This window comes from Phallusia mammillata, chromosome 4 (assembly GCF_965637545.1).
Source record: "Phallusia mammillata chromosome 4, kaPhaMamm4.hap1.1, whole genome shotgun sequence".
NCBI classification, from domain to species: Eukaryota; Metazoa; Chordata; class Ascidiacea; order Phlebobranchia; family Ascidiidae; genus Phallusia; species Phallusia mammillata.
In genome coordinates this window covers 10,125,818-10,141,603 of record NC_137255.1, presented here as the reverse complement: position 1 = coordinate 10,141,603, position 15,786 = coordinate 10,125,818, and the positions used below count along the sequence as shown (strand labels likewise).

At 36.9% G+C, this 15,786-nt stretch overlaps 2 protein-coding genes across 2 annotated transcripts; one reads left to right on the top strand and one right to left on the bottom strand.

Annotated features, from left to right (window-relative positions):
• Positions 1-607: 607 nt before the first annotated feature.
• LOC145222772 (general transcription factor 3C polypeptide 2-like) lies at positions 608-8,824 on the bottom strand. Its single transcript, XM_080088972.1, has 10 exons — positions 8,299-8,824; positions 7,568-7,746; positions 6,231-6,812; positions 5,550-5,764; positions 5,188-5,372; positions 4,828-4,985; positions 2,896-3,063; positions 2,378-2,575; positions 1,852-1,973; positions 608-1,019 (listed from the first exon to the last, which is right to left on the bottom strand). The coding sequence occupies exons 1-10, from the start codon at positions 8,753-8,755 to the stop codon at positions 815-817; spliced, it is 2,469 nt and encodes an 822-aa protein (XP_079945098.1). The 5' UTR covers positions 8,756-8,824; the 3' UTR covers positions 608-814.
• Positions 8,825-10,172: 1,348 nt separating this feature from the next.
• On the top strand, positions 10,173-15,335 carry LOC145222779 (hepatic sodium/bile acid cotransporter-like). The gene is made up of 5 exons (XM_080088983.1): positions 10,173-10,469; positions 11,519-11,747; positions 12,666-12,882; positions 13,434-13,564; positions 14,351-15,335. The coding sequence occupies exons 1-5, from the start codon at positions 10,247-10,249 to the stop codon at positions 14,868-14,870; spliced, it is 1,320 nt and encodes a 439-aa protein (XP_079945109.1). The 5' UTR covers positions 10,173-10,246; the 3' UTR covers positions 14,871-15,335.
• Positions 15,336-15,786: the final 451 nt, after the last annotated feature.

The following is a 15,786-nucleotide window of genomic DNA, read 5'->3' as shown; positions in this document are numbered from 1 at the left end:
TATAAGAAGGGAATTTGCAGAAATGGAAAAACACAACCGTGGGCCTCCGTTTGGGTCAAAAGTGTTCGTTGTTGTTTGGGCGAATGAAAATCGTTTCACTAGCTTATACAGCCAACCTCTCGTCGCCAGCTGCACTAATACGCTTAAGATGAAACAGTGATCATTACCTGCAGCAAAGTTTTGTAATATTGTGCAGTAAAAGCGCAGTAATCTTAGTAAACAGAAAAAAAGGCGAAATGAAAAGGACTTCTGTTAAGGGTTATTTAAACTGGTAACCAGTTTGCTAAACTGAAAGGTAACGATAGCTTAAAACGTTTCAGCACCTGGTTTCGCTGCCTGAAGGGTTCTGGGCTGGTGATTTTCATAATAATGTCGACATCAACTTTTTACAGCATTACGTTCCCTTCAGAAGAAGCATTCTTCCAATGGTTATTGTTACAAGGACATAATTTGCTGCACAAGTAAACCGGTAACATTGCTGTTGACAGTAGAGTGGATAAAAAGTGTAGAATTGATTTGTTCCCTTTGGTGCAACCCCTGATATTTTTGTTCAACAATGTGTCCTAGCGTTTACTCTTTTACCAATAGACTGAAAGTATTGACAAAACACAGTAAAGACCGATGTATTTCGCATGATCGTAATGATACACTGGGTATTGTCTTTCTTGTGCTCACACCAGAAAGCACTCATTACAATCTCCAAAAAATACAACTAACAAGTGAGTTCGGTTTATTTACTTGGTTTCATTTGTAAAAAAAAACATCCCAGTTCAAAACTGACAGGGCAAAATACCGGTTTAAAGTTACAACACGTTCAGGTGCAACCATCGTCACTGCAACACAACCGAAATTCCTCCACTTCACTGGAGATCATCCCCGATACACAATGTAACCGGACAAGACCAGAGTGGGTTCCACTGGCAATCCACGTGAAAGAAGATTTGTTCGGATTCCACCGCATCTTTTGTACTCCCGACACTTGAGGGCGGTAGACCTCATCGGCAAAATCTTCGTAAGTTCTGAGAAATTTGCTTTCAATGTCAAAGTCAAGTTTCGAATTTTTCGCTATAGACTCCATACCCATATTCAGACGTTTTACATTAAGCTTAATTTTAGACAGGGTTTATAAATTCATAAATAAAACCAGTGTTTCATACCGGAACGGAACGAAACCAAATAACGTTATTCGTTCTGAGCAAATTATTTATTTCGTTATTTCGTTCTGGACCGTTATTTTCATTTCGTTCCGGTCTGACCGAAATAAATTTATAACGGTATTTTTCGGGATTTCGATCTTAACAAACGAACATTTCTTAGTGGTCTTTACAATTATTTAGCGAAAAAAAGAAAGAAAGTTGCAACGAATAGGAATTATTGTCGGTAGTTGTTACGTCACATAACATTTGTCAATAATGGTCAAACGAATGTAAATTGTTGGAGCTTCAATTTTTATCACAGTTTACCGGCGCGAAATATTTAGCAACTGTTTCATGTCAAATGTTCAGAACGAAATACCGGAATAAAAAATACCGGTATTTTGTTCCGTTCCGGTATTTTGAATAATTTTTATTTCGATATTTTGTTCCGGTATGTGAGCCAAAAATTATTTATTTCGTTCCGGTATAACGTTCCGTTCCGTTCCGGTATGAAACAGTGAATAAAACCACAGAAAAATAATAAACTACAGAAAAATAACAAAACTATTAACAAACAAAAAAACTATTAGACAAGTAAAATAACTATCTTCATGCCAAAATTACACGGAGATTTGAAAATAAGTTTATCGCTTTTATGAACGGCAGAAGTTAATTGTATTTGGTTGCATCAACCTGTATCGTATTGAATACAAACCTAATTTTTTTGTGGGCTGATCTGTTTTCCCAGCTCGACAAGTTTCCAGTCATGTCAGAATCGTGGAATAAAAGTTTGTAATCGTAGGTGTCGTCATTCTGCGGCGAATGTGTTGCTTCGGCCTGATATGTTTAAACAAAAAGCAAATAAGACATTCATGAATAGCTGGGATCAGCCCAGAAGCGTCAATGCAGACCAGCGATCACGGCATACTTATGTAAAAAATTTAGTACGCCAGGCCTTCTACAGGTTAAAGCAAATTAACGGTAAAGTAAAAGTGGCATTTGCGGGCTAAAAACTCAAAACGCTGTTAAAAAATTAGTTGCATCTCTTCAATGCGGGTGTATAAGACTGCTTTCGGCAACAAAAAGCTAAAAAATGGAGATCTAGTGTTGTCATGCACACCTGTATTTTGTCATAAACTCAAGATAGTATATTTCACGGCACGCATGCAGATCTCTTACAGCAACCTGGCGTCCTAGTCACAGTGCTTACATAAAACACTGGTCCAAGCTGATGCCAATACCTGTTCAGCATCACCGGTAGTTGGTAGCTGGTCATTCCACAGCGGAATGGATTGAAACAACAACATTCGAGGCGATTTTTTAACAAAGTGGTTGTTTCGATTCCAGTTATTGCAAGTCATCACCATCGCGTTTCCCGATGCATCGCCACCAGCGGCGCCATGGAGCCAGTCACTGTGGGTAACAGTGAAGCAACAAGCCTGGGAAATTTCAAGATAATGTTGTAGGATAATGTTTATGAGGTTCACATATACCACATACTATAAAATGAGACATTTCACTTCAATATATGTATATTTACATATTCTGGACATGGTAAAAAAACATACAGCAGTACCATTGTGTAACACTTCCAAAATTCACACTAATATAGTTTTCAAAAATATATTTTAGATTTAAATTCGACAATTTTACAAAACTTTTGTTTTAGTGCTATAACAACCTTTATTTTTAAGTTTTCTGTTTTAGGAATAGCTACATTCACAATGGTTCTAGATTCTAGTGCAAAAGTGAAACAAACCTTGGTAGGGAAAATGCTTTGCATTGAGTTGGCTTGCTTAAAACTTGCCCACAAACATCCATGTGAATGAGGGTTCGCAAAACTTGAGTCTGTAGCCAGGTAAACTCCATTGTCCAAATGTGGCCAACAAATTTCATTGATGATGCTTGTTCGAGGGGCAAGGTTATCCTGCAGAAAAACAACAGCAGTATTTTCACTCAAAACCTTCACCAAAATTTTTGAATTTTACACCCAGATGTCAATTGCAGCAAATTTTGCCAACTGTGCAATTAGAGAGCTACATAAACAAGTTTAAATTTGATGTGAACTAAAATAAAATGTCCAAACAATTCGCGCAAAAAATTGGTTGAAATAAAAACATTCTTTGGGTCAGTATTTTACATTTTAAAAATTTGGAAACGGCTTTGGCAATTTATGCTAGTAAAAGTATTTTCCTTTGTGCTTAAGCAACATCCACTGAATATACAAGAATCATGGGGGAAGCCCAAAAGGTTGCATCTATGTCATAAAGCGGATGTGATTGCATCCCAAGTACATACCATGCAGTCATGCACCACAGTGGTTCTCAACCTTTTCACTTTATACCATAACATAATGCCACATCCCTCCCAATGCTTTTTGCAAACACATAGGAAACTACGAGATTGTGTTCATCAAATATGTACTAAAAATTTTAATGTGACAATCAGCATTTTGGTATGCAGCCAATAAGTACTACTGCCACAGACATAGGCGCCGACATTGAATTTTTTACGGGTATGCCGTATTATATGACGTCACAAAATGACGTCATATAATGCCAAATATATTTTCTGCTGATGCATATGGTAAGAATCCATTAAAGTTGCAGTATATAAGCTTTACACAACGTAATTCCACCGCAGGCCCTTTTGCTACTGTTGCAATTTAACGACCTATTTGCCGAAATTACGGGTAGGCAAAACAATAAAGATAGAAAAGATTTAGTTCGACTGTCACCTAACATACTTTGCCGTGCGTCGCAAATTACTTTAATGTTTAACATTTATCTTCTCCGTAACAACTATAACAAAAATGCTTAGTTTTCACGCAACAAAGCGCGCACACTTCTGGCCTAGCATTGACAATGTTCGTTTTAACGTCGCTTGTTTCGTTTACAACGTGTCGCATATTTAACGCAGTGAGTTGTATGTGACGCATAATTAATTTTAAAGTTCAGTGTACTTTGTTTCAACGATGTTCTGACCTGCCTGAAACTTTCGACAACGTTAATTTTTGTAGGCTAAGTACCAACCTTACGTTTGTGACGTAATATTGGGTGTTAATTGTTTTTTTTTCGGTTGAAAAATTTTTTTCGGTTCACGTGGTTGGTGACAAAATACCCGGGGCAGCGGCGTTTCTACCATAGGACAGCGCCAATACCTTTGTTGTGCTATTTACCACTCTTTAATGTTTAAATTCCGATGCTTCTCGAATACGTTTCACAACTTTAATGAATGCGAACAATTTAATGGTTGTGAGACAATAACCTCGATTGAAATCATTTGCGTATGTTACGTATTAGTCGAAATAATTTTACAAAGCAACAACGCATGACTAACGTTGGTCCGATTCTCGGGTATGCGGCATACCCGAGTTTTTCGTCCGGGTATGCCACGCATACCCGGCATACCCGTGTTCGGCGCCTATGGCCACAGAGTATATCATTGCAAATGCTGATGTTGCACCAAAAAACTAATTTAATTTAAACTTTCATGTCCGTTCTTATACTACTATAGAGTGTTGTGACTACAGTGTAGCCTTGATGCGAAATATTTGTTTTTGTAAAATACATTTGTCATTGCATCCCAGCAGCAAACCCTTAAAGTGCTCTTTGAGGTTGGGAAGTGTCACATGTAATATTATCAATGCAGTCAAACTGAAGTCCATTGAGTTGACGTTAATATGATTCACCTTTAAATCACATTCAGGTCTTCTTCGATCCCACAGTTTTAATAGTTTGTCAGCAGCAGCAGTAGCAAGTATGTAGGTGTTAAATGGACACCATGCTATTCCCTTGACTGGCTTAGAGTGGGCACGAAATGAAACAAAAGGAAGTAAAGTGATGGTTTCTAAATAAAACAACACTACTTGTAGGGATTTTGGACAACTACAAGTTGCTACAAAAATGCATGGTTCCAAGACAAAATTTTCACCTGATATACAGAAATAATTTTTCTTCGAATTAAAACTTTACATAATATGTCCTAAAATTTAAGCTTTTTACCAAGCATAAAGAGTATGATATATATTTAATTTTGCATGAAAACTCACCTTCATTTTCCTTGGTTTTTAGAAACTTTGATTCTGTATTTACATCCCATATTGCGACATGACCAGATGCAAAACCCCCGGCAATAAACTTGCATCCATCATTTACTGACCATGACACAGAAAAGCATTGACCATACAATAAACTTTTACCAGCAAGAGGCCATAAAACCAGGGAGGGTTTCAATCTAATAAAACAAACAAACAAATTTACTGTCAATTGTAAAGTAACATTCTCTTTTTTGGAATGCACCAAGTTATAAAAACTTTGTATGCGTACAAGTCAAAAAAGATTTGGCACATAAAGCGCAACACTATGTCATCCAAGGACATAAAAAGAGTCATCCATTAACAACAATACAAACCTTTTGATATTTTCCATTTTAGATTTTGATTCTTTACTTTTCTGCAGTAAGGGCACTGTCACAATATTTATCACACCAGAGCCAAGGGCCAGGGCTAGAATTCCTAATCTCCCTACTTCATCACCATCTGATTGGATAAAACCACCAAATGGGCACCACTTCATATCCCAAACAGGACCACCGTCCAAGACAAAACCTTGGATCAAATAGGGATTCTTGACAACAAAAAACAGATTTAGTAATAAAAAATTGCTTAGAACCTAAACTGCTAAAATTTTCAAATGTTTTGTTGTCTGTTTTGAGCATTCATACAATTTAGCCTAGTTTTAACCATTTTATTACAGATTTCCTTACTGAAACCTACAGTTATTTAAAAAAATACTTAATCCAGGTTGTTGTAAAAAAAGTGTGCAAGTTGGAATTAGGACCAACCAAATTATCAGGTAGTACAAAGTTTAAAAGTGGAGATTTAATAAGCCTAAATTACCATTAAAAATTGACGCTTCAGGGCTGATCCCAGTATGAAAATATTCATCTTAACCATTAAAAAATGTCAAAATTATAGCAAATTTTTTTATTTTTGTCATAAAATGTCATAATTATAGTAACTTCAAAATTATAGTAACTTAGCAATTATTTTAATTTTTTAGCTTTAGTCTGACACACATAAATCCACTGTACCTCACAACAGGTTCTTGATGCAGGCAGTTGGCCACAATTCCATAACTGCAGCAATACAGGCTCATCATAAGTTTGAGCAGGATCCACAAAATGCTCTTGGGAATGTGAGCAGAGAGCTAATACCTGATCCCGCTCAATCTCATTGGTTGGATATGGACACCATGCCATGCTCCAGACTGGTGCACCAGTAAAAAATGTTTTTGATTTATGCTTATTGCAAGGAAGAGCCTTGAACAATCGAAGAGTTTGGAATTTTTGGCCAGTTCCTGATATTGCAGTTTTGTTTGTGTGTTTTTGCTTTGATTGCTTGTCCAGCAGTTTTGTATCAATGGCAAACTGTGGTGAGCGTGGATTGAATTGAAACATATCACACAAAGTGTCCACGGTTAGTGATGTTTTACAAACCAACGAATTTTCCATTTTGCTGTTTGCAGTGTTGGCACTTTCAAGAGTTTTAAGTCGGTTGTATGTCCATTCATATGCATTTGCCAAAGGAATGTGCAAATACGAATATGTGCTGGATGCTCCCTGTACCAAAGGGGCACGGTCAGTGTTTCTCTTTCGCATAGGTAAATCAGGCTCCTGAAAAATAGGTTCATTTATTTTTTATATTATTCAATGTTAATATTCTGAAGTTTTCCAATATTAAACTAATTATCTTTGTTTATGTTTCTTGTTTTTTCACAAACTGTTTTGGTATTTATCAGACTGTTTCTGTTTATTCCTCTTTTTGGCATAAGCAAAGGTTGAGTTGAGTTCATTTTGCAGTAAAATATCTGCTTCTCTTTGGCTTTCCAGTGTACATATATTATGGGCTGTAATGGTAACCATTTGGCTATTGAGCAAAATTTTGAACACTGAATGGGCAACCCACTGCAAACAAATTTGTAAAAAGTTTTAGCACATATAGTGGGCTTGCATTTCTGACCTAAAGGACTGGAAAAATAGGTGAATCAAATTAAAAGTTAGAAAATTATTTAGAATACATTGCACCAACCAACAAACTCCCAGATCATGTACTTACAGCCGTTTTAAAAATTTTACGTTTTGGAGGACTGTGGGTGAACCGCTGGGCCATTTAGGGTAAAACTTCAGGAAGATTTGGATCAATAGCTAACATCTTTGTAAATTTGAATAAATTTGAAGCACTCTTTCCTGACCATGATCGCTGGTCTGCATAGACGCTTCATGGCTGATCCCAGTTATGAATTTATGTTCATCTTAACTGACCAGCATTAGATATAACAAACCAGCATTAGACAGAAAAAAGAAAAAAAAATACGGACAAAAACAATATGTGATCAGGTAAGGGGACCCATAATAACTTTGTTACATACTGGGGGTTCTTCCTTTATAACAGCAGCAAAATCTAAATCTTCAGTTGCAGAGTAGTCATCAGTTTTTTCATCACTGGCCAAACTACTTGATTCGTAATTGTTAATTTTCATTCGACTCAAAGCTGCTGCACGTCTTCCAGGTCCTAATGCAACACCTATGTGAGGGGTGATGTGAACATCTGCAATAGATTAAAATGCCAGGCTTCTTAATAGTAGGAAAAGCAACTTAAGAAAATGTTTTACCAAGTCATATTGACTAAATACATTTCTTTTTCCAAATGTACTACACTTTGTTGAAGGTGTTGGTAATGATGATTATTGGAATATCAACACATTAACCAAACTCGTGACTTTGTGCACTGAGAAAAGTATTTAAAAATCTAACAAAATTGTTCTGCATGGTCAGTTTTGCCCTTTTCTAAAATATTTTGCTTCTATTTACAGGAAAATGACATTGGCATTTGTTAATTTTTAGGAATTATAATTACAGCTTTCATTAAATGCATCATTAACCAGTCTGCAGAGTGTGGAAGATGCACACATGAGATGTTTTTTTGTAAAAATATTTGCTATTCTTGCATTGTAGCCAATTAAAATGGTCTTGCACATGGACTTAGTGTCGTGCACACTGCACATACTCACAGGACATGGTTGGTTCTGTACAGCCGATATCTCATTGGGAACTGCCACACACATGAGATTGGTCTATTGTTGCACCAACTTAGTATTACCTTTGATGTGGTCTGTAGCATATATCAGTTCATGGAACTTTTCATTGCACACAACACAAGTGAATGCAGATTTCGGGAGGTCTGGACAATTTACCACATGTGCTTTCAATCCACCAGCACTTCTGTAGGTCTTCTTTTCACATCCTCTACACTTGTACAACATTTCCTCTCCTTGCTTTGTGTTCAACTTCACATGTGATATTTCAGTGTAATACTCCTCAGGAAGCCGAGGTGTTTCAACAAAATTAATCACTGAATTTTGCAAAATATATGACGCCAGGTCTTTTGGGTCCCCGGGAACAGCTTCAAAGCCATTCTGGGTGCTGGATTGAGCATCTGGTGAATTAGTTGTGGATACACATGGTTGTGAAAGGTCAAGTGCTTCTTCCTGTTGGGAGGAGGACACAACTTTTCGGGGAGAATATGTTTTTCTTCTCTTCGTTCGTTTTGAGCTCATGGTTTCAAATTTAAAACAATCTAATGGGACAATAGACTAAGACTAAAAACATAACATTTGAAGTTACATACGTTTGCTAGAAATCATAACAAACGGTGAACAAAAGCAGTAGTGTTTGCTTTGCTACTCTTGGTTCACAACAGGGGTTCTGGCGTTTATTTGCAATTTTTCACCATATGCACATCACAATGTGCGTGCATTCGGACATGCGTAGTTTGGCATTTTCACATTTTATCATGCAAATTATGTAGCCTCAGTTTATATTCAAAAATATGCGCACAGTGCACAAAAAAATCTCGCAATACCGTCTCTCTCGTCAAGAACTCATGGCAGGTCTTGGTACTCCGGGGGAGTTCCCTAATTGTGGATGGCGGCAGAATTTAATTCGTCGGTTCGGGCATGGATGAGAAGTTAAAACTGTTTAGTTTTTTAATACTAAATAATAAAATTATTTTACCACTCAAAGACTTTTTCTTTACGAGATCGTTCTAAAAGTCTAATTCAAGTTCAACACTTTTGCCAAAGCGACCATTGTCGCAAGTACCCACTCAGACGAACGACCTTTTCAATTTAGAAGTGTTCTGAGTGTTCGCAAAGTAACTTACCATCCTGCTATCGCACAAACAAAAAGCTGAATGGCTATTTGCTCGATTGCCATGTAGCTTGTTTGAAAAATGTTATATATTTAGTAGCTTATATCGAACCATAAAAAACCTCTGTAGCCTATACCTATGCAATCTATCAAAAATTGTAGTATTGTTTTTAAAGATTTGTTGAGCATGGAGGGAAGGGGCACTAATCTTAGTAGCCCGTGGGTTTACCGGATTGAAGGCAGGGCAATTAAGTTTGTGACGTAAGGCGAGATGCCGGCGTTCGCTTCCTGACATGAGCATCAGTGAATAATATTTATACATTACAACGCCGGAATGATGATTCACTCACAGTGCTGTAGCGAAGTGCTGGTAAAGTCGTCAGGTTGCTGTTTTTTTTGTTGTGGATTCGGTGTCAATATCTGCAAAATCCATTAGTCTGACCTCATATGATGAACGCCAATAGCGTTGGTTATTAAATCAGGAGCTTTGAAGAACAATTTTGATGAGCAGATTAAACTAATATACTTTGCGTAGGCTTTAGTTATGAGTTCAGTATGTCCGACCACTGGTTATGCATATGCGGAGTTTACAACACACAAAAAACTGTGTGGTTTTTACAGCTGTACACCTGCATTATATGGCTTGTGTATAGATGTTGCAAAAAAAGATGTTTCTGCGATAAATTGCTTGGAAATATCGTTCATAATAAGCAATAATGTAGTGTGGAATATCTTGTCTGAACAATCTGTTGTTTGTATCAGATGTAAGTCTATAAACACGGTGTTGCAGTTTGAACATTTTATGTAGGCTCTGTTTTTCAGAGACTTATTTTCATTTAAATTTTGCAGGCGTTTGTTGATTGTGTATGAACCCTTGACTTTTTGTGTAGGCCACTAACATGGCGGCAGAAGCTGTTGATATAATTGAAACGAAAATGGTGACAGCAAATCAAAGTTTAGGCGGTGTTTCTTCAGCCAATATTAGTGGACGGGTTACAGTGAGGTTTACACCTGATGGAATACCTATCACCGACTTCTCAAACGACCCAGAGAAATTAGCGATGGACACAGCTATCAAATGGTTGTCAATCTGCATTCTAATTGAAGTCATGCTTGGAATGGGTAAATTATACATCGTTTTGAATGTAATTCCACGTACGTTAGTGTAATTATGCAGTTGGTTTGAGAAATAAGCGGCAAACTGCCCATGCAGTGATTATTTTGTTTTTCTAAACGCTTTTATTGTAGCTATGGCAAACTGTTTTTAATTGTGTTAAAAACTGATTGACTTTGGACACCAAGCTGGTCAAAATACAAACACTTACACAAGCCCTTTGAAAAGCTATCCTCAAAACAAACGTAACGTGAGAATAAAAAGATTACGTCATCGTCTTTTACGACGTAACAAGACAAGAGCATGAATTGGAAGCACTAAGAGATGGGGTAACAACAGAAGTCAACAAACGCATGACTAAGCGCTGTAGCAATCAAAACAATTGCGTTTAAGATGTGACATGATGCTAGAGTTACAAAGAAATGCTATATTGGCAATACAAACCAATGAAAACAAAAGTTTTTGACTGGTTTGTTTGTGCCTATATTCCCTAGCACTGGAAAAACACAAAATATCTCAAAAACGTATAAAACCAGCGGTGGGATTCAAATTTTTTGTCAGCCGGTTCTATCACGAAAGTCATATTTTTCAGCCGGTTCTGTTACAAAAAGTCCATTAACAGCAACCAGTAATGCTAGCCGGTTCGCTGATCTCATAAAATTTAGTGAGACTGTTCTATAGAACCGGTGCCAACCGGCTGAATCCCACCACTGCATAAAACAAACTTTCTCAAAATTGTGACCATTTTTCGAAACTTGTATTTCTTCTGTGACAAACCGCTTTGACTCTTAACCACAAAAACCTCAACATGAAGCCTGTGACACAACGTTTTACTCGACCTAAACATATATCTCAACAAGTTTCATTTTAAAGGTTTGTAAAAAAATAGTTACTCTCACACATAACTTACAAGTAATTTTGAAAATCCGTTTAGCATGTGGTTTGTAAGTGTTTTTGTCTTTTGTATGAACAAGTGCTGAATTTGTGCCTCAATGTCGAAATAGTCCGTCCAAATTCTATTGCAATGTAAACTTAATCACAGATTTATTGTGTTTAGGCTCTACTGTTGATATCCATACTCTGAAAGATCATATTCGCCGACCAGTTGGCGTTGGAATCGCTGCTTTTACTCAGTTTATTGTTATGCCTCTGCTGGTTTTCGGTGTTGCTTCAGCTGCTCAGATACACACTGTAGCTGCTGTCACTATTCTCATCACAGCAAGCGTTCCAGGTGGTAGTCTTTCCAATATTCTCACCTATCTGATTGAAGGGGATATTGCTCTCAGGTAGATTATAATTTTTTGTGCTTTTAATGGTTTTGGTGATTTAACTTATTTATTTTAAAACCTAATTACGACACAAAATATTGTCAATAAAATTTCATTTTGAAAATCTTTGTTTCCATACAGAAGTGTTTTACGTCGTATAAGTTAAAGTTTAAAAATTAGGTTTAATTTTAGTGTCTGATTTGGATGTGACTTCGGTTGCGCTTAAAACTAATTGGTTCCCGTAAACAGATTACCCAATTTAACTATTATAATAGTCTAACATTTATAAATCTATGTTTATGTTTGAAATGAACGTGATTCTATACATTTATACAAAATCGTCACATACAGTGGAAAAACAGTATTACGCAGAAAATTCTCCCAGCAGCTAACTTCCGCAATGGTTTTTATCTGATGCCATTAGTGTTGAATGAAGAGCAGTCAGCATTTCCTGTGACCCGGTCACACATTTTTACACTAAACAAACTCAGTTAATTACTCAACTTCATGTGAAGTCACATAAAGTGCTGAGGTGTTATGTTAAATTTGTAACTAACAATGATTGACGTTCGTATCTTTACCACTTAATAGCGTCTGATCACGAAACCGAATCCAAGACATATAACGCTTGAAAACCTGAGCTTAACTTGGTAATTTCAATAAAGTCCTTGACCCAACGTTTTTCTAAAGTTTCAAAAAGTTAAAAACACTGGGCACAAACTTGTGACAAAGAATGAATAAAATTAAATATTTAAAATGCCAGTACAATATAGATGTTTTAACAATCACTACAAAGTAACAAATACGATTAAGTCATCTATATGCAGGCACGTAAAGAGAAAAGGTAAACAATGACATTAAATATAACCAAAGAGGTTACATGTAAAAATAGTTGTGAAACTCCTATATTTAACATACATGTTTTATTCCCCATAGTATGCTGATGACTGCCTGTTCATCGGTTCTGGCATTTGCGTTCATTCCTTTTAACCTGTTCGTGTATGGATCCCACTGGTTGCCAGCTGACACCGACTATGCAAATCTCATCCCCTATCCATCTGTGATACTGTCGCTCATCCTGATGATGCTTCCTGTTACTTTAGGTGTTGGAATCAATTGGAAGTGGCCAAACCTCGCCAAACACATTGTTACGGTAAAGCATCATACCATAAAATAATGTTGTTGTTTTTGTACTAAAAAGCTTCCCATCAAATTTTATTTAACTTGTGTTAGTAGGAAACATTGTATCAAGGTTGTGTGGTATTAAAGTAGCAATTGGGTTTGTCCCTGCAAACCATCTAATTTGGGAGATCTTGAAAGATTGTATGTTGGAGTTTGTATACGACTGCCAATTACATAAAGCAATACCGCGTAACAACAAGCTTCAGTGGGTCAACACCACGGTTTTAATTTTATAGATTTTTTGTTGAATTTTGTAACTTAGAACAACAAACGTTTTTATGCAATTGGCAAAATCATGTACACTTCCGGTGTAGAGAAACGTAATTTCCTTTTACGCAATTAGTGATATCATACATCATTCATTACGTCACAATAGCTAAAACTTTGACCCAGGTTATCATCACAACTGATTTCCGGCAATCAACAGAAAAACATTGCAATCGTAAATGAAAATCGCGTTATGGCCAGCGGGGAGTTGAAAAACAGAAAATAAGTTTATTGTGTTGTATTCGGTTTGTGCAGACATGCAAGATTCTACTAGCGATGACCATTGTTGCGCTGGCGATACTTTCCGGTTTGCTGTACGAAGACACCCTTTTGCGATACATGCCCAAGGAGATGTGGATCTTTTGCGTCTTCATGCCACTAGTCGGGTAGAAACTTAAAATACAATCTAAACCAGGGGTTCCCAACTGGGGGTACTCGTACCCCTTGGGGGTACGAGATTGAACATCAAGGGGTACGAAGATGCTTGGGCCACAGATCAGCTTTTCAGTTTTATTTTGGGATTGTAAATGATATTACGTCATTAAGGTCTTTGCTTTGAAAAAAAAAACTTATGCACAAATAATTGTTGTTATTTAGTAAAAAGCCTTGTTGTCTCATAACAATCCTTTTTTTACTTGTTGCCAACAATAAACAACAAAACACAAAAGTAATCATTTTTGCGTGAAATACCGGTTTAACGTTTAAATTAGCTATAAAAGCAGTGTAATTTAGCTATATATATCTAAAAAATTCCAACAGAATTTTTTTGGGGGTACGAAGAATGCTCGGACCTGACAAAGGGTTACGAGCAGCAAAAAAGGTTGGGAACCCCTGATCTAAACCTATGTTTTTTACCCTGGGCTGTGCTACTAAGATTTACTAAGGATCCAAAACACATTATTTCAGACATTTAGGAAGCATTTGATGTAAATTTCAAAACAATAAACACCGTCATAAAAAGTAAACCATCTTGATAAAATCCAAACTGCCTGAGAAGGTGTGTATAAGAATACATCGTATTGTACATGCAAGGGGCACTGATGACGACAGCAACTATCCGTTAGGACATCTGCAATATACGATGTATTTTAGAAACACAACTTCTCTTCTAAATGGCAGTTTATAAAATTTGTAATGTTTTACCTTTAATAACATTTGGTTAACTATTCCAGATATGGTCTTGGATTTCTATTTGCTTCGTGTGCTAGACTGGATAGCATTCATCGTCGAACGGTGGCAATAGAGAGCGGATGTCAGAATGGTCAACTTGGTTGTGCAATCCTAAAAGTCGCCTTTCCCAACCAGCTAATCGGAAGCTTCTTCATTTTTCCGCTGCTTTACTCAGTCTTTCAGCTTTCCGAGGGGCTAATGCTCGTCGCCTTCTTTCGCTACCGAAATCGCCGACGTAATGACAACGAGAAAGATGACTCAGCGTTTCTTACCAGCAGAGCCATGTACAGAATCCGCACGGTGTCGTTGCACGTGATAGATAAAATGAGAGAAAAGGCAAAACGGTCCGGATCATCCGGTGATTGCGAGAAGACAGTAATAAGAGAGGACACCACGGATACTAGTAACGAAACCAAAGAAGATTCCAGCTCTACAGACCTGGAATTAAGTGAAGAATTTTCATCCGTTCCATCAGGAAGAGCAAATCCCGTTTTTGAATTGGAATCCACTGAATCATCTTGATCTGCACCTCAGTAATGTAAACTTTGGTTGCAAGCGTTTTGGCCCAACTTGTAACTTGCAACTTATTGTGTTCTTGCTTTAAATGATAAGACAAGACCGAAAATGAAGCCTTTTATCGAAAGTGCTGATCTTCGTCTTGACATCACAAAAACGATTTTATAGAATCAGACTCGAGCTACTTTTTATCATATAACAATGACTTTTTCGCAAACCTAGTGAATTCCATTTCTGCGCATGCGTTTAATAGTTGTATTGTTTCGAAAATGTATGTGTTCAATATTGAATCAAATCGCATGCAAAACCACATAAATGTTGCGGACTAAATTGTTTAGAAATTGACTGTGACTATTGTGTTAGCATTACAATTTTTGTATTGTCAAGCACCGTCTGCTATACATCGCCTTATGGCAGACGATAGTTTAAGTCCATGTTTTTCTGCGAGGATCAATAAACACTTGCATTCCAGGACCGATCACTTAGCTGACAATTTCCGCACACTCAAATCAGACTGTGTATTTCTTACAACAAACTACTGCGGATATCGATCTAGCCCAAAAATATGGCATCATCTACTATAATGTAAAAATATTAAGTATTAACATGTCTCTATTAGAGCTACTAACGCAAGAACTCACACTAGAAAAGGTTTGTTAATTACCAATAGAGGGCGTAAAGAGCGAAATTATTTAAATTTACAGTGAAACTGTACCAGGGTCAGGAACTAAATTTAACAAAAGAACTGGTTTTAGGTTGATTTCAGTGTTGTTATTATTATTGTAATGAAACCTCAGACCAACCCTAATAGCTCTAACCGTCAGCATTTCTTACATCAACTGCTTTTGAAATATTTCCGTTGCACCACTTACCGGAATTTAGCCAACCTGTCTAGTGTGAATTTTTGTGTCTGTCGCTCTAC